This window comes from Oryctolagus cuniculus, chromosome 3 (genome assembly GCF_051225735.1).
Source record: "Oryctolagus cuniculus isolate XC-2025 breed Fujian yellow rabbit chromosome 3, ASM5122573v1, whole genome shotgun sequence".
Lineage (NCBI taxonomy): Eukaryota > Metazoa > Chordata > Mammalia > Lagomorpha > Leporidae > Oryctolagus > Oryctolagus cuniculus.
In genome coordinates, this window is record NC_142869.1 from 90,025,769 (window position 1) to 90,047,031 (window position 21,263).

Consider the following 21,263-nt stretch of genomic DNA (forward strand, 5'->3'; position numbering starts at 1 on the left):
TCCTTAAGTGAGGTGACTCCCTAAGCTGGAGGTCACGTGTAGATACGTGTCTTCCCACGGTGAGGAAAGTGTTGAGTAACATTTCTTGAGTCATCAAATAAATGTCTTTAGATACTGATTTCAGTTCATGGTATCTGGGGAATTTAGTTTTTATCTGAAGACTATTTTTGCAGGACAGTGCAGGTGAAGTGAGATTTATAGGCTCATCAGGTAGCTGGCTTCATAGCCACTGCAGGCTCCTTTGGCAAGAATATTGCTGGGAATCTCACATTGATGTAGGATGCAGAAACAAATGCATCGCTTTATGGTTGACACAATTAACGATTTCATTAAAATATCTTTAAACGATATAAGGAGCATTCAGCCAGATCAAAATAAAGTATGTAGTTTTGGGAGAAGAAAAATTCTTTGAGTTCAAGTGAGGAATAAAATAATATGTGCTATTCTGAACCTTCCTTCCCAGCAGTAAAATAATCCTCATCTTTGCAATAGAAGTGGAATTATTAAGCCTTCCTAAATATAGTAAGTCCCATTCAATAGCTAACTTTCAATTCTGCGTATTTAGTAAGAAGTAGACCCAAACAGCACTGTGTAATTAAATTCATAAACCGTCAATATTCTGGCATCTTTGCACGCTGTGTCTCAAATAAATAAGGCCAGTGTTTTGAACAGACGTTTATGCACCATTAAAGCAGATATTTCGCATCTTATTGTACAGATCTTACTGTACGTACACTAACATGTTTAGATGGATGAAGCAGATGTTAATCGATGAACTATCTGATATTCCCAGAGTCAGCGAATGAGGCACAGCAACCACTCCACAGAGAACTCTCCGGTTGAAAGACGAAGTCTAATGACCTCTGATGAAAATTATCACAATGAAAGGGCTCGGAAGAGTAGGAACCGATTGTCTTCCAGTTCCCAGCATAGCCGAGATCATTACCCTCTTGTGGAAGAAGATTACCCCGACTCCTACCAGGACGCTTACAAACCCCATCGGAACCGAGGATCACCTGGGGGATATAGCCATGACTCTCGACACAGGCTCTGAGTCTGCTGAAACTAAAACATACTCATCTGTTGACAGTCTGCCATAGCACTGCTAGGATAACTCAATCATCTTACCTTGGCAAGCCAGCACAGAACTGCTGTGCTTATGGGCTGTTGTCATTTGATGCTAAGTAAGGGGCAAAAACAAACAAACAAAATGTACATTATGCCCTTAATGCTAGACGGATATTAGATGCCCAGTCATATAGATATTTTTAAGTGAAACATTTACATGATAACAGTACCTTTTGTTTTCTTCATAGATTTAGACACATCAATTTGTAATTTAGGGTACTTATCAAGGCACATATAAAATAATAATTTCCCATGCTGGAAATTCCAAATGACCAGTTCCAGTTGGAACCAATTTATAAACCAATTCCTGTTGGAATTTGGGTGAATTGACTAGAAAGTCTACTTGAGCATGTTGCAATCAGTTGAAAAATCTGAAAAAAAAGGATAATTAATAAAAAAATCAAAATGCCAATAGAAGCCAAAACCAGGTATGATATTTATTTGCTGGAAGCTAAATTATTCTTAATGTTGGAATGTATAAACATTTTAACACGTTAATGTTGCCAGATGGCTTTTCAAACTTACCTACCAAATGTATTGATAGTGCCAAAAAAATCTCAGAAATCTTAATGCAGAAATTATATATTGTAGTCTCCTCAGATTTTAATATTTTTATTTCTCTCCTGGCACAGCTGTTGTATTCAGAGTGTTTTGCTTTTTTGTTTAGTCAGTACTGTTAGCACATTTGAAGTTGGCAAAAAAAAAAAAAAAAAAAAACTTAAAAATTTAGTCAGGATTAAGTGAGAGAGAATACTAAAGAAAAGCCCAAGCATTGCTTTCTGTATGAAATGGAAAATGGGGTGTTGTTTCCCCTTTAATCAATCTAAGCACAATTACATGCATCCAGGAATCTGCAGTCAGAGAGCAAGGATGTGGTCCATGCGCTCCTGAGTGCAAAGCTAGCATCTCCAGGTGGAAAGTCATCTGTCCCACCTAACACAAACATGGGGTCAGTCTTTCCCGCCAACACAATTGAGTGTCTTTCTATGGCTTCCTGCAGTGTCTGTCTTGATTATCTGAATGTGCTAGGCCTTCACCAAATTCTTTAAATCATGTGAAGGACTTTTGTTTTACCGGAGGTAACTTTGATATTGAAAGTTGTCTTCTCACAAAATGGCCAATTAAAAGACATTAAAACAAGTGATCAATTGAAAATCTTGCATTAAAAAGTAAACTTATAGATTCAGAATATATTTGTTTAATAAAATCACAGATTTTAATGCAGAGGATTATAAAGAATTTGGAGACTGATTTGCCTTATTTCTAATGAACATTAGAGAGTCTTCCCCTACTAAGTCTTCACAGTTTTCCCAATGGCTCTAATTATGGAATTGATGACCTGTGTCTCCAAAGGAAGCCTTAGATTCACTATGATTTAAGAAATGATTTCAATTGACCCTTTTATACAATACATAAATGTCTCTACATGCATGCATTCTCTAAAACCCCAGTAGGACCCAGCATAAAGTTGGTTTTTACTGGTACATGTCTTGGAGCCTACTTTGAAAACAAAAAATAATTTTTATCATCCAAGCCTTTCAATACTTAGGCTCTCAAAGCATGCACCAGTTCAATAATTTCCCTGACCATGAAGATTGGTTCCATGTTCTTTAGTTAGTTATCCATATCTTGAATCTCCTTATGACCTCTCTACGTGCCTGCCCCTCGTGTTCACCATGTGTACCCCATCATGAACCTGTTTAGCTAATAATGAGGATGCCTATAATTCTGTAAGACATCTCAAACATTTGATATAATTACAAAACATGGGCTCAGTAAATTTTAAAAGTTAACATGTGATACCTGGCTTGTGAGGTTCTTTTGTCACCTAGTGAAGCTAACAGAACTTTTAGTTAAGACATTTAAAAGAGCTGTATCCATTAGACACTTAAACAAACATATAACCTGCCATTACTAAATACTTTGTTAGAACACAGAAGAGCATTTTCCAGCAAACAAAAATATATTTATTACATGTATAGCACATATTTGCATGAGAAAGAAAACATTAGCCAAAACATTTTTCTATATGCTTTACTGGTTTCTTGTTTGTGTGCATTAAAGTATTTAATTGCAAAGAGTGCACCAAGGTGTATAAATTTAGGCTAGACAGCTGTTCAGCTTTTTCTGTAGTAGCATTAGCAATTTGGTCATTTAAATACTTTACGATATATACATTTTATGGCAGGTAGCTATAACAGCATTTACATATATTTCCTAGTTAACAAGATTACCAACTTCTTTCAACTTTTTTTAAAAAAGTCACTTATTTCGAAAGGCCTCTCAAAGCCTTGTTTCTAGTCTTCCATGCCATGCTGGTAAAGACAGAGGCCCATTCAGTATCTGTGCACAAAACCGACCTATCACTTACCATCGAGTGTCCATACTTGTTTTGCTTTGCATTCTTATTCAAAAGCTAATAATCTTGGAAAGGGTATAATGTATATTTTCTTGATGAATATGTTTAAAATTTTACTTTAATTTGGCATATTCTTTCCCCTCCATTCTGTAATAAGTTTATCTTCTCCGACTGAGTAAGAAATATACATCTTCCTTTTTTTAAGCCTTAGAGTTTATTGTGTAAATGGTAGTGAAATCCAGATATATATTAAATGGAAAGTTTTATTTTCGCCAAGCATACCAAGTACCTTTGGAAAGTATGCATTCTACAAATATTTTTTTAATTCTTTTTAAATAGCAAATGATTATAAGCGGAAGAAACAAGTCATAAAACGTTTTGAGGCTGTTTTAACTTGTAGTATAAACCACACAGAATTCTGTAATTCCAATGAGCAGACATTTAACCATGTATACTCACATGCCAATGTAAAACCTAGTCCTAGAAAAAGGAAGAATTTGTCGATCATGATGTTACTTCTAAAGGCTATAATGTGACTCCAATATTACAATAAACAATGTGTCTTGTTTACACCAATATTTAAAGCAACACTTAGCAGTGCTTATAAGTGACTGATGATTTGCTCTTATCTTTAAACAGTTCTATTGGAAAGAAGGTTGAAATTGTTAATTTAGAATGATGTTCTTTCTTAATAAGAGTCTTAATTTTGTAACTATACAAGTCACTGCATTCAGTCCTTAATGAAATGAATTTTTAAAAATGTGAAACAAATTCCAAGACAATTATTTTTCCTTTCATTTGTTATTTATTATTATTGTTGTTTGCAAAATGTATTTTTGGAATGTTAACTTCTTTTCATACCTGCATACTTGAACTTGTCTTTTGTGTGGGGGCCTTAAAATTCACAACAGGAAGTGGGGGCAGTGAAAGAGAGTGAGCTAAGGAAATTATGCCAAAAGATGGTTTGCAAATTTGACTCTTTAAGTGAACATATCACAAAATGATATTGAGACCCAGGATGTCACTTAAGAATGTTCTAGGCAATCTTAATTTGCATGTTAGTGTATTTTCTTAGTTATATAAGTTTATTTTCATATTTGCTAAAAAAAATTCTAATACTATAGAAGTTGCCCTATATATTGACACTTACACTACCTCTTCTCTAGAAAAGACAATCTGTCTTTAAAGGGAAAACTCTTGTCAATAAGTAGTAATGAAATTTATTACTATTACTGCTGACCCTGCTGCAAAGCTAATTGCATAAAGTGTTCAAATATGCCTTCCCTTTAGATTATAATCTCTTTCCAAAATGTTGTCTTCCTTTCATTTCTTCCACGCTGGTGAAGTTTTCTTTGAATTGGTTCACCGTTTATCATAAAGCAAGATCAATTCAACAAATAAGTTATCACAGGGAACAAAACAAACTGCAAAGGAATTGCCTTTCCATGTAGCTTGTTAGAATTTATAGCTCTAAGTCCAAAACAGAGTAGGTCCAGAGACTTGTAAAAACGCAGCTGGTTTACAGATTCAAATTTTGTTGTCCTTGACTTCTCCCGTGGACACCCACAGCATGACTTAGCCATTTACTGGGTAAGGCTATGCATTATTGTGGACTCCCATGTAATTGGAACAAACTTCTGTCATTGTTTCCAATAAATGCTTATGTATCCCTTATTCCTTTCCTATTTCTGCCTTTGTCTATGACAATGCTTCATGTTGGTTTATAATTTTCATTATATGAATCTCATCCTTGAATGACTACATGAATACAAACTTTATAGGAAATTATATATCAAAATCCATTTCATTAGTTCCTCATACCTTTAAATACTGTCCATACCATAACTGCCACTAACTTACTTATTGAGGCTGTGTCCAAGACACAGAGAAAAGTACTCCCCTTTTAAATGATAGTGATGATCAAAACTAAATACAACAGCTGTCAGACAATAAGGTTAACTTTTTTTTCTTGTTGATTTAAGCAATCAAGTTAGTCAAAACAATAAAACTGGTTGATATGGACAGAACTACAGCATTCAAAAATTACTTTTTAGAGCTTTTATGAAAATAGTCTGTCTTAAGTGAAATCCATCCTCTGATAGCAACCATGTCTATCTAGTTAATCCCAAATACTTCATGTAACTGAGGGATATTAGGAGATGATGAGAAAGTATCTCATCGGATAATTTTTAGTAAGGGCTGTAACTTCTACTTGCCATGAAAAAACGTAAATAAAAGTGAACAGCAGTGGGATGAGGAGTCACATCACATATGAAACTTGATTTCTTTTGATGGATTTAAAATGTCTGCAGAAATATGGTAGAAAATATTACCAATGAACTTAAAGTGGTTTGGGGAATTCATTGATTCTTCCTCATTTGAATATTATAAGGAGTTAAAATGAGAACCCTCTAAGAACCAAAAATGACTGGCCTCTAGATTTCAACACTTTGTAAGTGTTCTCAGTTATGTTTTGAACACTTAAATTTCTCTACAAATGGCTACGTCTCTATTTACGTAGGGGCTTCTCTCGCCCTACTGCATGCCACTTTCACACATTTTTAACTGAAATCAGTGTGAACTCTGTATGCATAAAGGGATGTATTAAAGATGCGGGATCACTGATGCTATATTATTGCATACTATTTTTCATATGCCTTACAGTATTTTCTGGGATGTTATTAAAAGGAAAGCATTTTATTGCCAAAATAAACCTATGTTGTTATTTCTAATCTGCATTAGCAGTAGAAAAATAATGTAGCAAAAATATATATGTACAGTACAAAATTATACAAAGTATATATTTTGCCAATAATATGAAAATAGATCAAGGAGAAAGAAGCACATTTGTTATAGCACAAACTTACAACAACAAAATCCACTGTTAAATCTGGCAGTCATATTTCTTAGAAGTATTTAGATTTAGCTCTAGGTTTTATCAGATTTATTTCATCTACCATCTTTTTAACTTGATGCTTGATAAATTTCCAGCAATTTATTTCATAGCCTTGCAATCTGTGGATGTAATTTATTTTATTCCTTTCCATAAAAGTTATTAAATGTTGTTTTGTGATCAGATTCATACTATATTTTCTGTTACTCTCCTTCAATAACAACTAGAAAACATCACAGCAAGTGAGCTCGTAGGGCTCTTCTGAGTATTGGACATGCTTGAAATTTTTTATATTTTTCACAGCCTCAAGTCAGAATGATCAATAAAGGCGTCCCAACAATAAAAAATCAGCTAGGATTCTTTCAATTGTTTTAAACTATATACTATTTTGAAATATAAGTTTAAAGAACCATCAACAGTGTTTTTGAAGGGATGGTGGGAGGGAATAAAAAATTCACAAACTTTTTAATATAAAACATGCTAAAAATAAACTCGGCAAAATGATGTAAAGAGATTTTCCCGACTATTTCTGAGGGCTGTTTGTATCCCAGGCTATTGTTCTATTTCCAGCCACAAAGTGGGGAAAAATGGTCTTTGTCAATTTCTTCCGTTCTTTAAATTTTAGTTATTTATTTTGATAATTTGTCCCCTTTTGTTTTTCTTATGTAGGTATGTGTAGCATTCAACAAGGCATGCTGGGTGAAATATACTATGCAAATGTGTACAGTGCTGCATGTTTTGTTCTCCCTCTGCTTTAGTGGCTTTAAAGGAAAAAAATGTGGTGTTATTTTTGTGAACAAAGACATTTAACAAAATGCAAAGTGCATGCATACAGTATCCTAATTTCTATGGATTTGTTTTATGGAATTTAAATGTGTACAAAACAACTGCATTAATTTTTTTCTTTTCTATAATAAATGAAAAAAAAAACATTGAAACCAGCATTATATCTTTCCTTTATATTATTCTAGAGATACATTGAAGAAATACTGGAAATCAGTAGACAACATCCTTTATAACTCTTACAGGAAAAAAAAAAGTAGACATTTACCCTCAAAAAAAAAAAAAAACCACAAAAGTTTCAAAGAAATGACTATTTCCTGAATACTCTGGTAGGTGCCATGAGCAATCACAAAAGAATTGCTGTATTAGGAAAGAATTTGTAAGTGCAGTCATGTCATACACAAATAGAATATATAATATATTAAGATACATGGGGCAGGGGCCAGTGCTGTGGCGCAGTAGATTAATCCTTTGTGGAAGGAAGACCTTTCTCCCTGTTTCTCCTTCTCCCTGTCTGTAACTCTACCTTTCAAATAAATAAATAAAATCTTTAAAAAAAAAAAAAAGATATATGAGGATACTTCAAGACCTTCATGGGAAAATGATATTAAAAGATACGTGTTTGGCCTGCGCCACGGCTCAATAAGCTAATCCTTCACCTAGCGACGCCGGCACACAGGGTTCTAGTCCCGGTTGCCTCTCTTCCAGGCCAGCTCTCTGCTGTGACCTGGGAGTGCAGTGGAGGATGGCCCAAGTCCTTGGGCCCTGCACCCACATGGGAGACCAGGATAAGCACCTGGCTCCTGCCTTCGGATCAGCGCGGTGAGCCGGCCGCAGCGCACCAGTCGTGGCGGCCATTGGAGGGTGAACCAACGGCAAAAAGGAAGACCTTTCTCTCTGTCTCTCTCTCACTGTCCACTCCTGTTTGGGGCTAGCGCCGTGGCTCACTTGGTTAATCCTCTGCCTGCGGTGCTGGCATCCCATATGGGTGCCGGGTTCTAGTCCCAGTTGCTCCTCTTCCAGTCCAGCTTTCTGCTGTGGCCTGGGAGGGCAGTGGAGGATGGCCCAAGTGCTTGGGCCCCTGCACCCACATGGGAGACCAGGAGCAAGCACCTGGCTCCTGGCTTTGGATTGGCGCAGCGGCGGCCATGGCGGCCATTTGGGGAGTAAATCAATGGAAGGAAGACCTTTCTCTCTGTCTCTCTCACTATCTGTAATTCTGCCTGTCAAAAAAAAAAAAAAATACGTGTTTATTTTAACATAAAAAAAGAGATCCATGCAGATTTTTCATAATATGAATTTTTCAAGAACTATTTTAAAACTCCTTGTTTGCATTAATTTCACATTTTTGCACTTGAATTTATCTGTTGATTCCATTTTCCACTATATTTTGTTTTAAAGATTTATTTATTGATTTGAAAGTCAGTTACACAGAGAGAGAAGGAAAGGCAGAGAGAGAGAAAGAGAGAGAAAGAGAGGTCTTCCATCTGTTGGTTCACTCCCCAATTGGCCACAATGGCTGGAGCTTTGCCTATTTGAAGCCAGGAGCCAGGAGCTTCTTCCGGGTCTCCCACGTGGGTGCAGAGGCCCAAGGACTTAGGCCTCTTCCACCTCTTTCCCAGGACATAGCAGAGAGCTGGATCAGAAGTGGAGCAGCCGGGACTAGAACCGGAGCTCATATGGGATGTGGGTACTGCAGGCGGTGGCTTTACCTGCTACACCACAGCACCAGCCCCTCCATTATGTTTTTGAAGGACTCTCACACACTGTATTAGGATTCATGTGTGAAATAGAATTGAATACAATAGAGAAAAAGATACTAGGTGACCCTTATTCACAAAGTAACCTATAAATGGTTGCTTTACTGTGGCAGTTATCTGGTTTCCAAAGCTATCCTGTACAGTACGAATTCCACAAATTGGATATAGCTTATGACATTGACACTTCCTGTATTCAAGAGTCAGTTGTTTATGCTATGATTTGATTGAAATTTGATTTTTCTCTCATTGCACTGTACAGACATTCAGAAGAAATATGTGGTAAGTTGTTTATTATCACAGCATTAAAATTACAAAGTGATTTATTCCAGTCAAGTTATTTCACAAACATTAGCATATTTAATCTATCTGACCATCCTGCAAAGCCGATAGGGTGTGGGTTATTAGACCCCACTACAAGTGAGGAAACCAAAGCTTACTGTAACTTTTCTCTCTAAAGTACTTTCATTTAAAAATGAATGTTTTACATGCTTTTAATCGAGGTAGTCATCTGAAGAGTATAAAAGAATGCCTGGAATTCAATCACTGTTGACCGAAAACTTCTCCGTAATTTGAGGGGTATTATCTGAAACTGCCCCAACTATCAAAGTGTTTCAACCTACAATCTGAAACTCCCAACTGGCAGAATTACAGTATCTCACCATCAGCACATCAGCCAGCCAGTGCTTGAAGCCACCTGTCTCATTATCACACATTTTCTCTAACAAAATGGATGGTAGGGAGAAACATGTTATTTGTCCCCTCATACAACATAACAGATGAGCATAGTGGTTACAATGTAGACCTCACCTTCCCCTGGATTCAAAACCTAGATCCAGGAATAACTAACCATGAGTTTAAGGCAATCTCTTAACTTCCCTGTGCCTGGATCTCTCCCTGTAGAATGATTTTTTTCATTACAGGTGACATTTTTCCATTTCCTTGGATGTCAAGCAATTTTGTGTGTGTGTGTGGAATTTAGATGTGAATTTCACTACATCGATGACTTACAAGTTAATTCTTTAAAAAATGGTGGACCTGAGTGTAATTAAGGTGGGAAGAATCACTATGTTCGTAAATTTGTATATATGAAATGCGTGTTTATATACCTTAAATAAAAGGTTTCTAGGTAAAAAAAAATGTTGATTAAGCTTTTGTTTCAGTAAAATATATTCCTATGTGTTAAAAAAAATGGTGGACCTGTTTTGTCAAGCTTTGTGGATTAGTATGGCCTTTTGAAGGTTTTAAATATCCTTAAGGTTGGTTTAGTGGAAGGCTCATTCAAGGTTAATTTAGCTCCTCGTGCAAGGTCTCTGGGGTTTCTACTAAAGACACCTATTCAGTGAGCCCTCCTCATGCTGACTGGAAGGAATTCAAGAGATTCCCTGGTCCTCTGTCACATCTGGGAATTTCTTGTTTTACAGCTTCCTGGTACTGGCTTTTTTTCCTTAAAATTGTTATTGGCCAGCCTCCTGGGATTTTTCACTGGATACAAGGACAGATTCACATGCACCCAAAGACGCAACAGACCCCTGTGCTGGTTTCCAGACCTTTTCTCTGTGTAGCTCCCTACTTTCAGGTACTCTGCTTCACAAGCTCCTGGCCACCTTGATCTCAGGAACACTGATCTGTGTCTGCAGCCCTTGGAGACTGCAGACTCTTCCTTGGGTTTGCGCTGCCTCTGTCGTCGGCCAGGAACTGCTTCCAGGCAGAAAGCCCAGGCGAAGATGAGCGCGCTTGTCTCCCTTTTGTGAGGGATCACGGTTTGGTGCTATGTGTTTTCCAATATCTGAAAGCAGTTCTTTCCTATATTTTATCCAGTTTTCTGTTTGTTAATGATAGGACAGTAAATCCAGTCAACTCTACTCTCAAAACCGGAAGAAGCCTCTGCAATGACATTTTGCATTCTCGATACTTATGGATAAATCCCTCTTTAAAAGGTCTCAGATGAAATCTGTTTTCACAAATAGCTTCCCACCAGTGAACAAGATTCCCAATTAATTCTACAGTAGTTCCAAATTTTTATTGTACCTACAGGTGGTATAGTTGGGCAAGAATGTATTGGAAAGGCAAATGAAGATTTTTTTTCCTGAGAGACACTTAGAAAATAATCGAGGACAAACTCCTTAATGTAGATTACAAAATATGAGGTCCTAATTTCACAACTTGATGGATCTGACATATCTATGTCTATAGATTTAATAAATCTATAGAGATGTGTGGGAGTTTGCAAAATGCCTTAGACCAGCCAAAACATGACCTACACTGTGCAAGAACAGAACTATGAAAGAGTACAAATTGGTTATGCAAACAATATTGTATTTCTAAAGAGCCTATAGCACTTCATTAAGTAAACCCAGACATGATAATCTTTACAGTGGGTTATTATAGTTATTTTCTTTCCCTTCCTTGGTGTATGTCTCCTGTAAAATTTGTCCTTTTAACGATAAGCCCCAATAAATTACTTTTCTGTATATTGAGGTGATGAGGTAGAGCTAACAGCACTGAGGTGAAAAGGTGTAGTTGATTGTATTTAATTGCATTCAGCTGTTGGAAATAAAGGGCACAATGCAGTTCAAACGCCTTTTACAACTCCCCTCCTACTCTTCCTTCTCTTCCGTTTTACCAAAGTTATAGAGAATACAAGGGGCTGGAGTTATTGCTGGTTTTGCTTTTTCCCCACCTCTCGCCTCCAAATTAGTTGAGACTAATTTTCATAGTCATCAGCTAACCTAGAATCAAAGCAAGGCCTCAGAGATCAACACTGTTTATTCCCTATGTGAACACTGAGGCCTGGAGGGGTTTAGTAACTTGGCCAGCTGGAAAAAACACAGGGGATTAAAAACGCCGACAGGAAGTGACCTCATGATTCACTTACATTTTACTTTTCAACACCCCACAGTGGAGGGTGGACCTAGTCCTTGCACAGCAGAGGACATAGCTGTTCAGAGTACAGACTAGAAGAGCAGAGCCAGCACTTGACCGACTGTTAAAAGGAAACAAGACTCTTCTCAGCTTTGCTGCCCACACAATGTTTTTAACCAGAGTGACTTCATCAAAATGATCGCTTTGGGCAAACGGACCTGAGATTGGAGAGAGTAGGACTCCAAGGCTCAAAGACGGCCATAAGACGACTCGGTGACTTCAGCTGGGCTAGAGGATGGAAACAGAACAAGCTTATGATTCCCTCAAAGCCCCTTGGGGGAACATCATGTCGTGGAGGGCCAAAACATGGGACTTCTGCTCTAGCGTGTGGGAAGGGCTAGGAATTTATTATATAAATTACACACTTACATTATGCGTCTAGGGAGGAAATTTAGGGAAAACATAAAGACGCCGCGGAGATCCAACAGCAAGCAGACCAAAGTCACCCACCCCAACCGCAACCGGCACAGCCTCAACTCCAACACCTTCACACAGCCGCCTCGTTACGTAAATAAGGTGGAGCCAGACAGCTGCCTTCCCCAGACCCCGCCCCCTCAGACCCCCTTCCGGCCGCGCGCATGCGCATTCCCGCCTCGCCGGCCCCGCCCCCTCACCTCCCCCGCCCGCGTGGTCCCCGCCACCGCAGCCGCCGGAGAGGAGCTGGGGGAGGACGGTGGCCCGCGAGGCTCGTCGCAGACAACGCGGCGGCGATGTCCGCGAGCCAGGCGAGTGCCGCGGCGGCAGCGGCGGGGCCTCGTGCGCTACAGGACGGCCTGGGCTTCGGCCTCCCTCCGGTTCCCTGGAAGCGGGCCGGCGACCAGCGCGGGAGCAGCAGAAGCAGAGGCGGAGGCTCCAGCGCGTCTCTCTGCCCCTCCGCCTGAGCCCGGGGAGGCCAGGCGGCCGGGCGGCTGGAGGGGGTCCGCTGCCCGAGAATGGGAATTCTCTTCACCAGGATATGGAGACTGTTCAATCACCAGGGTGAGGGGCTCAGGCCGCGGGCGGGCGGCTGAGGGGGGGAGAGTCAGTCTGGGGCGGGAGGGTGGGGGTCTCCGAATACTTCCGGAGTGCGGGCCGCGCGGGTGCGGACCCGGGACCGCCGGCCGGCTCGCGAGCTAGGGCCAAGTTCCCGATTCGCAGCCCTTTGTCTTAAGGGACCTTCCCAGGAAGTCCATTCCGCAGTACACCCATTACTCCGATTTCGATTGGGAGTGGGAAAGGTGGTTGCCTGCCCAACGCGGAGAGTGGCCGCGGCCTGGCCTTTCAGCCCGCTCTTGGGCCCGCAGTCGGGTTTGGACACCACGGAGCAACGCAGGGGTCTTCTGGGTTGAAGGGTGCTGCGGGTTACGGCCGCGGCCGCCCAGCGAGCGGCCCAGCGTTGCAGAATGCGGAGAGCGTGTGTGGTCGCTCTGGACTCGTGCAGTGCACTTGAGGCTTAGGAGCCTTCCCTCCACCCCCACCGCTCTTTTTGGGGCGGGAGGAGACTCCGGTGTCTCCTGCATGGAGACAGGTCTCTGCATTTGCCTTATTGATATCTGTCTTCGGGGTTAGGCTGCAGATGTTTCCCTACTTGTGTGGGTTATTTAATGAGGGGGTTTGTTATTGTTGCTGCTGCTGGGTTAAAGGTGGTAAAGGACTTCACCGAAAGCTTTATAAACCGTGCCATCCGAAACATTTGTTAGGGACAGGTAACTAGCAAGTTACAGAGTATAGAGTTTATTCTCATCTGGGATGCCTGAGTTCATCTAAGCGCATACATTGCCATGAAATACACAGCTGGTTTGTGAAAGTTTGTTAGAAAATGAGTGTGTAAAACTGGGGAAAGGTACAATTTTAACAAAAAGCCAAGAGTTAGGAACAGGGTAGTGTTGTACTTTTGTTTCCTTTTAACTCAAGTCGGGTGATTCAATTATTCCTGCTGTCAGTAACTTAGTTTATGTTTTCCTGTTGTATAATCTCCTGGTGGTGTCACATCTCACAGGTTTTCTAATAAAGACTTAATGAGGAAACAAGTTCGTGGGAATGGAATTAAAAGTATGAATTTATCTTGGTGCCAAAATGTGTTTTTAAGTCAATCCATAGTTTTTTGTAATAGGGATTTTCCGTATATTATGGGAAAAAACTTTGAATCCAGATAAACTCATGCTTTCTGTTCCCGCGTTTCCCTGGACTTTGCGAAGTGCCCTCATATTGTACCCCCTGCCCCCACCTCCTCCTCCATGTGAACCGGGCTTCTGTAGGCAGGTAATGGTTAGGGGGCAGAAGGGGAACTTGTGATCCGTACTGTACCTTTAAGTGTAGATCCACCTTTTAGTGTAGATCGAGTGATACTAAACGGGAAGGTGGTATTTGAAATGATTTTTTGTTGTTGTTGGGTTGGGGAGTGATTTCAAAAGTGGAGAAAACAGTTCTGATCAGCACTGTCCCTAACTGGCTGTTTATTTTCGGAGAGGGGGGTGGGAACCAGTCACATCGGATCTCTGGTTCTAGATGTTTTTTCCTAGACCACCAGGGATTGTGGAGCCTGCAGATCTTGAAAACTGAGTCTCTAGGTTTCAAGTACTAAAACTTAGGTTGCTATAAGACTGATTGGTGGTGCCCATAACAGATAGATGTATTCTCATTTTTGACATAGAGCAATTTTGTATTCATTGTTTTTAGTGAAGCTAAAATTTCATCTCTGCTGTGAGATTTGAGGAGACTTTGATAATCCAGCTCTAGTACTACCAGAAAAATAGTTATCTCCACATTCTATTTTGCATCAATGGTAAAATTATTTGTTCTTGAAGTTTAGGAATGAATTTGAGCCCTGCCTGTAGCCACTTGCCAGTTGTAGGTAATAGGATGTGTGTGTTAGTCCCCCTGCAGGTCACTGATAGTGCTGCCCTTTTAGCCTGCATTTATAGTTGTTCTGGCTGGACATTTATTTAATGTTGGAAAGTAAATAATTAGAGGAATCAATGAAGCCAAGATCTAGACGCTTAACTGTCAGTAGGACAACAATGTGAATCTACTAAATGATGGCAGTTGTCTTATCTGTAGAGTTAGTTACCTTTCACAATATTTGCCATCCACTCTACTGCCAGATGCTTGTTGGTCTTTTTGTTCTGTGTTAGATTGGATGTATGTAAGTTTGATGTATCTTAGATACTTTATTTATTTATAGAACACAGTCCTCTATTCTTTCCATGGAAATTCCTGCGAAGAAGGTTTTGAAAGATTATAGAATTCTCCATGTTGATAAAATGGACTATATCTCTTTCTTTTTTGTTTTTTAAGATTTATTTATTTATTTGAAAGAGTTAAAAAAAAAAAAAAAGAAAAAGAGTTACACAGAAAGAGAGGTCTTCCATCCGGTAGTTCACTTCCCAGTTGGCCCCAATTGCCGCAGCTATGTCAGTCCGAAGCCAGGAGCTTCCAGGTCTCCACACGGGTGCAGGGTCCCAAGGACTTGGGCCAGGTTGTACTGCTTTCCCAGGCCATAGCAGAGAGCTGGGTTGGAAGTGGAGCGTCCGGGTCTTGAACCGGCGCCCAAATGGGATGCCGGCACTTCAGGCCAGGGCATTAACCCACTGAGCCACAGCACCAGCCCCTGTATTCTTTCTAAAGCTCCTTGAGAAGAACAGCTTTTTCATTAAAGCTTGAGTTGAATGCACAGTGAAAGCTAATTGCATTGTGTTTGAACAAGAAAAACTAGAGGTTATGTATGAGTGATACTTGAATTCAGTAGAGCATAAGCTTAGATTCTGTCATTTCCATTATCTTCTTTAATAAGAAATATTTTAGCAATCTTGTGAAGTAGTTATCTCCCCTGAGAAAAGGAAACGAGGGCTCCAGTGGAGTGAGTCCCTCAGGCCATTAAAGTGGTATACGCCAACATCGGGCAAGTTATCACACCGAAGGAGTGTGTGCTGGTGATTGATCTTAGAGAAGAGATTGATATCGTTATTCCCCTTCTGCTTCTCAGTTGCCAAACTATAAATCCTTATAACTTCAGGACTCTAAAAGATTTTTTTATACAGAAGAGCTTGTGATCAGTGGATTATTTTTTACTAAACAGGTATTTTTGAGCACTTGTTTAGGCCGGGGTATATTCTAGATGTTGTGGGTAAGGTGGAAAACAAAACAGACAAATCCCTTTGGCTTCATGGAGCTTTCATGGTAGTGTGGGGAGAAAGAAAATAAACTCCATCCTTCCAAATAAAATAATAACAATTCATACTTTCTTGGCCTGTGCAAGGTTAGGTTCTAACTGTTTGATTCTGGTTGGCTGATGTAGTCTTCACTTAGTCGATTTACTCATCACAACGATTTTTCTATGAGATAGTCTTTTAGGTAACTTGGTTAGAGCACTGTTATTAAAAGTGATATGCATGGGATTTTTTTTTTTTTTTTTTGACAGGCAGAGTTAGAGACAGAGAGAAAGGTCTTCCTTCCGTTGGTTTACCCCCCAAATGGCTGCTATGGCCACTGCACTGATCCGAAGGCAGGAGCCAGGTGCTTCCTTCTGGTCTCCCATGTGGGTGCAGGGCCCAAGCATCCAGGCCATCCTCCATTGCCTTCCCGGGCCACAGCAGAGAGCTGGACTGGAAGAGGAGCAGCTGGGACAGAATCTGGCGCCCCGACTGGGACTAGAACCCTGGGTGCCGGCGCCGCAGGTGGAGCATTAGCCTAGTGAGCCATGGCACCAGCCTAGGCCTAGGATTTCAGCCAAGGTTTTCTAGGGCTAGTGCTTTTAAAATATTCACAAACCTTTTATCTTGAATATAAAAATTCATGTTAGATAAGAGGAGGAACTTTGTGAACTGAGCTGTGAAGGAAGTTGTGGAATTCTCCATTGATAGCCTTTTATTGCTCGTCTGATTGTTTGTTAGAAAAGAATTACAAGTTATGAATGAGTGCTAGAGAAGCTGTCCAGGCTGCAGGAAACTGGTGCTCAGAGGCACCTTTGCTTCCCTTGTTCTTTCATTGTGTGAGAAGTCAAACTTACAAAAGAGTACATATGGAAACTAAGTACCAGTGGAGTGGGCTGTGCCAGTTGTCAATTTATTGCCTCTTAGTTCCAAATAAACCATTTGTGCATGCCTGTGGAAGTGGACATGGGTTCTTTAAATATTTTCTTTTGTGAGCTGGCGCAATGGTAAACTTTGTCAGTAGATAGCCCTGGAGGAGCATTGCAGGAAGAAAGGGCTTTTCTTCTCTTTAATGCACAAGAAAAGCTTGGCTTTTTTTCCTACAAATTCATTACTGTTGCTAGAAATAGTAAATCTGTTTTCCAACTTTATTTTTTATTGTTGATACTTTTAAATTTTGTATGTTGAGTTTTTAATACAAAGTGACTTGTTCAGATATCACCCTCCTAACCTTTACATCTTTTCAGGTCATTTTAATTTATTCATTCAGTGAAACATACTTTGTTTTTATTAAGCACATTCCTTATTCCAAGCTCTGTGCTATAAGCCGAGAAAGCCATGGTGTACATGACAAATGGATTTTTTTTTTTTTTTTGCTCTAAGTCACATAAAACAAATAGGGCTCAAGGACAGTTAAGGCATGAGATGACAGTGAGAATCAGAAGGATGCCCAGTTTATTTGCCTTGCATTTGTATTTCCTGATTTTGTAGGATTCACAGAGCTAGAAGGTCTCCAGAGTGATAATTACTCTGCATTTTCCCCTTGACTCACTAACTTGTTGGAGGGATACTTCAAAAAGTTTGTGCAAAATGGAATTAAAAGATTATTTTGTTGCAGACATTCTGAAATCCATACATATGAGGGGTCTTCAAAAGGTTCATGAAAATGCATGTTATGAAAAACCTGTGTTTTAATTTTATGTTCCATGAACTTTTTGAAGTGTCTGTATATTGTAGAAATGGCAGTGAGTGGAACTGATAGCCTTCCTAAATGTGTCAAAAGGAAGTGAAAGAGAAGGGAAACTTGGAAAATGAAGAAGCATTTTTCACAACAAAACTGTAAAATATTGGTTGGTAAACTCAAGTCTCCATGGTAACTCAAAATTTCATGTAAGTATCAACAGTGTATAGTTATTTTGGCTTATCTACAAAAGTGCAGAAATGCTGTAACGTAGATATTTAAAAGAAAAATCATACCAAGCAGTAAATTTGTGAGGGTTCACGTGAATCGACTACCTAGAGTGGCTGAAAGTTGTGTTTTGTTTCTCTTTTAAACTTACTTGAGCAAGTGAGAGTGTGTGCGCACATCCTTGCCCAAACTGAATCACCCTGCCGAATGGCTGGGCCAGGCCTCATCTGGGAACCAGGAACTCAGTCTAGGTCTCCCATGTGCGTGGTGGGGACCCAGTCACTTCAGACAGCTGCTGCCTCTCAGTTTCTACATTAGCAGGAAGCTGGAGGTAGAAGCCAGAGCTGGACTGTGAATCCAGGTGCTCCAGTACAGTGTACAAGCACCTTAACCTCTAGGCCAAATGCCTGTCACGTTTGTCCGTAATAACATTGTCTCTTAGTGTACATATTGTATTTTTGGCTCTGTAAAATTTTTGTTTTGGGGCTGGCATTGTGGTGTAGTGGGCTAAGCATCCACTTGTGGCGCCGGCATCCCCTATGGGTGCCATTCTAGCCTCGAAGATGGCCCAAGTGCTTGGCCCCCTGCACCTACATGGGAGACCAGAAGAGAAGAAGCTCCTGGCTTCAGATCAGCACAGCTCTGGCTGTTGCGGCCATTTGGGGAGTGAACCAGCGGATAGAAGACCTTTCTCTCTCCCTAACTCGATGTCTCAAATAAAAAAAAATCTTAAAAAAATTTGTTTGCAAATGCCTTATCACTCTTTGAGTGAAAATTTCTTATATAGAATGTTCTTTCATCTTGGTAATGAGAAGAAAAGGCTGGAGTGGTGAAAGAACCTAAGGATGTTCAAGGAAGTTAATTTAGTATTAAGAATGTTCGTTGGGTATAAACTAGTTAGTCACTATTAAGTCGGCACATTCTTTTTGAGTTCATAACACAATTGCAATGTAATTTTATAGATCTTATGATGCATATGCTGTATCTTAGATTTAGGATGCTATTAAAAATAGTCACTGGTGCTTTATTAGTATATATACAGCACAAAAGGGCCTGGTATTGTGCTATGGTGGGTAAAGCTGCAACCTGTGATGCTGGCATCCCATATGGGCACCAGTTTGTTTCCTGGCTGCTCTACATCCTGTTCTGCTCCCTGCTATTGGTCTGGGAAAGCAGCAGAAGATGGCCCAAGTGTTTGGGCTCCTGCCATCCACTTGGAAGACTCAGATGAAGCTCCTGGCTTTGGCCTGGCCCAGCCCTGGCCATTGTGGCCATCTGGGGAGTGAACCAGTGAGCCAGTGGATGGAAGCTCTCTGTCTGTCTCTCTAATTCTGATTTTTAAATAAATAATTTTTTTTTAAGATCATAAAAACCTAAGAGAGCAATGGGTTTCGTAATGGAATGGATAGATGATAGTAAGATATGTGGCTTGTTGGTGTTTGGCAGAGTGAGGAGGTAAAAAATGTCTGGATCATGGATTTTTTGTTGGAATGGCCCATCAGAGATCTTAGATTGCTCTGTAGGGCTTATGGCTCCTTGGATACTTACTAGATTTGGTCACGTTTGATTGACATTTCTTGTTTTTTCTTTTAAAAATATTTTAACCATTTTTTAAACCTCATATGTTCAGATATGTTAGTTTACATTCTCTTGATTGACTTAAGAAATCTGCTTTGTGTTTCTTTTTATAGATTTATTTATTTATTTATTTGAAAGTCAGTTAAACAGAGAGGGAAGGAGAGGCAGAGAGAGAGAGAGGTCTTCCATCTGCTGCAACTCTCCATCAGCTGCAACAGCTGGAGCTGTGCTGATGCGAAGTCAGGAGCCAGTAGCTTATTCTGAGCCTCCCATGTGGGTGCAGGGGCCAAAGATTTGGACTATCTAATACTGCTTTTGCTGGCCACAGCAGAGAGCTGGTTTGGAAGTGGAGTAGCCAAGACTCAAACCGGTGCCCATATGGGATGCTGGCATTGCAGGCGACGGCTTTACCTGCTGTGTCACAGTGCTGGCCCCTGTTTTATCTTTTAAGAGTTTGGAGATATGTTTGCATATTTATGCATTTTCTTTTTTTAAAAAGATGTATTTATTTTCTTGAAAGAGTTACACAGAGAAGGAGGGGCAGAGAGAAAAAGAGGTCTTCCATCCGCTGGTTCACTCCCCAGATGGCTGCAATGGCTGGAGCTGTGCCAATCCAAAGCCAGGAGCCAGGAGCTTCTTCTGGGTCTCCCACACGGGTGCAGGGACCCAAGTACTTGGACCATCTTCTACTGCTTTCCCAGGCCATAGCAGAGAGCTGGCTTGGAAGTGGAGCAGCTGGGTCTTAAACCAGTGCCCATAGGGGATGCCGGCACTTCAGGCCAGGGCGTTAACCCTCTGCGCCACAGCGCCAGCCCCTCAGCTTATTGATTTTCTAGTCCATCTTTACATTGGCTATAAAAGATGATGCATCTTCAGACTGTTAGTTTCATCATTCCCTTAGCAGGCCACCAACTTGTATTGTGAGAAGATGAAGTATGGTCTAAGCCTTCTGCCTGCTTTATCTCAGTGTCTGTGTTGCACAGAAGTTTTTTTCAGAGCAGTTTGATCTTGGTTATAATGTTCAGCTTTTGGCCGATGTCATAGTCTTCTTGTAGTATTTTTTGCCTAATTGCTAAGAAAGGCAGTAGGTTTGGAATCAGCTAAGTCCTAGGGCCATGGCCATGTTATTTATTTTATTTTATTAAGATTTATTGAAAGGCAGTGTTACAGAGAGAGGAAGAGAGATTCCATCTGCTGCTTCATCCCCAAATGGCTGTGAAGACCAGGACTCTGTGTCTCCCATGGGTGACAAGCCCAGTCACGTGGGCCATCTTCTGCTTTCCTAGGCACATTAGTAGCAAGCTGGATCAGAAGTGGAGCAGCTGGGAACATCCAGTGCTCCTGTGGCATGCTGGCATCATAGGTGGCAACCTAATCAAATGTGCCACAATGCTGGCCCCAGGAGACTACTTTATAAACACCTATGCTGGGGCCGGTGCGTGGCTCATTTGGTTAATCCTCTGCCTGTGGCGCCGGCATCCCATATGGGCGCCGGGTTCTAGTCCCGGTTGCTCCTCTTCCAGTCCAGCTCTTTGCTGTGGCCCGGGAAGGTAATGGAGGATAGCTCAGCTGCTTGGGCCCCTGCACCCACATGGGAGACGAGGAAGAAGCACCTGGGTCCTGGCTTCGGATCAGTGCAGCGCGCCAGCCGTAGCAGCCATTTGGGGGGTGAACCAACGGAAGAAAGACCTTTCTCTCTGTCTCTCTCACACTGTCTAACTCTATCTGTCAAATAAAAAAAAGAAGTTCTTTAAAAAAAAAAGCCACCTATGCTAAAACCAGAGAAGGATTATTTACCTTT

The 21,263-nt window shown here is 40.6% G+C and overlaps 2 protein-coding genes and 1 long non-coding RNA gene across 16 annotated transcripts in view; 2 read left to right on the forward strand and 1 right to left on the reverse strand.

Annotated features, from left to right (window-relative positions):
- Positions 1-7,318, forward strand: part of CACNB4 (calcium voltage-gated channel auxiliary subunit beta 4) — a 290,150-nt gene extending 282,832 nt beyond the window's left edge. For all 10 annotated transcript variants that reach the window (XM_051848622.3, XM_051848623.3, XM_089328315.1 and 7 more), the window contains one exon: positions 794-7,318. In XM_051848622.3, the coding sequence (XP_051704582.1) occupies positions 794-1,054 (261 nt within the window). In that variant the 3' untranslated portion in view covers positions 1,055-7,318. The remainder of the gene's footprint in view (positions 1-793) is intronic.
- Positions 7,319-11,782: 4,464 nt separating this feature from the next.
- On the reverse strand, positions 11,783-12,345 carry LOC149127423 (uncharacterized). The gene is made up of 2 exons (XR_016230858.1): positions 12,215-12,345; positions 11,783-12,073 (listed from the first exon to the last, which is right to left on the reverse strand). It is a non-coding gene; the product is annotated as an uncharacterized LOC149127423 (long non-coding RNA).
- A 192-nt stretch (positions 12,346-12,537) lies between these two features.
- ARL5A (ARF like GTPase 5A) overlaps positions 12,538-21,263 on the forward strand; it is a 29,604-nt gene continuing 20,878 nt past the window's right edge. For all 5 annotated transcript variants that reach the window (XR_016230856.1, XR_016230857.1, XM_008258581.5 and 2 more), the window contains exon 1: positions 12,538-12,823. Coding sequence is in view for 3 of the 5 variants with exons in the window: in XM_008258581.5 (XP_008256803.1) it covers positions 12,778-12,823 (46 nt within the window). In the remaining 2 variants the exon portion in view is untranslated. The remainder of the gene's footprint in view (positions 12,824-21,263) is intronic.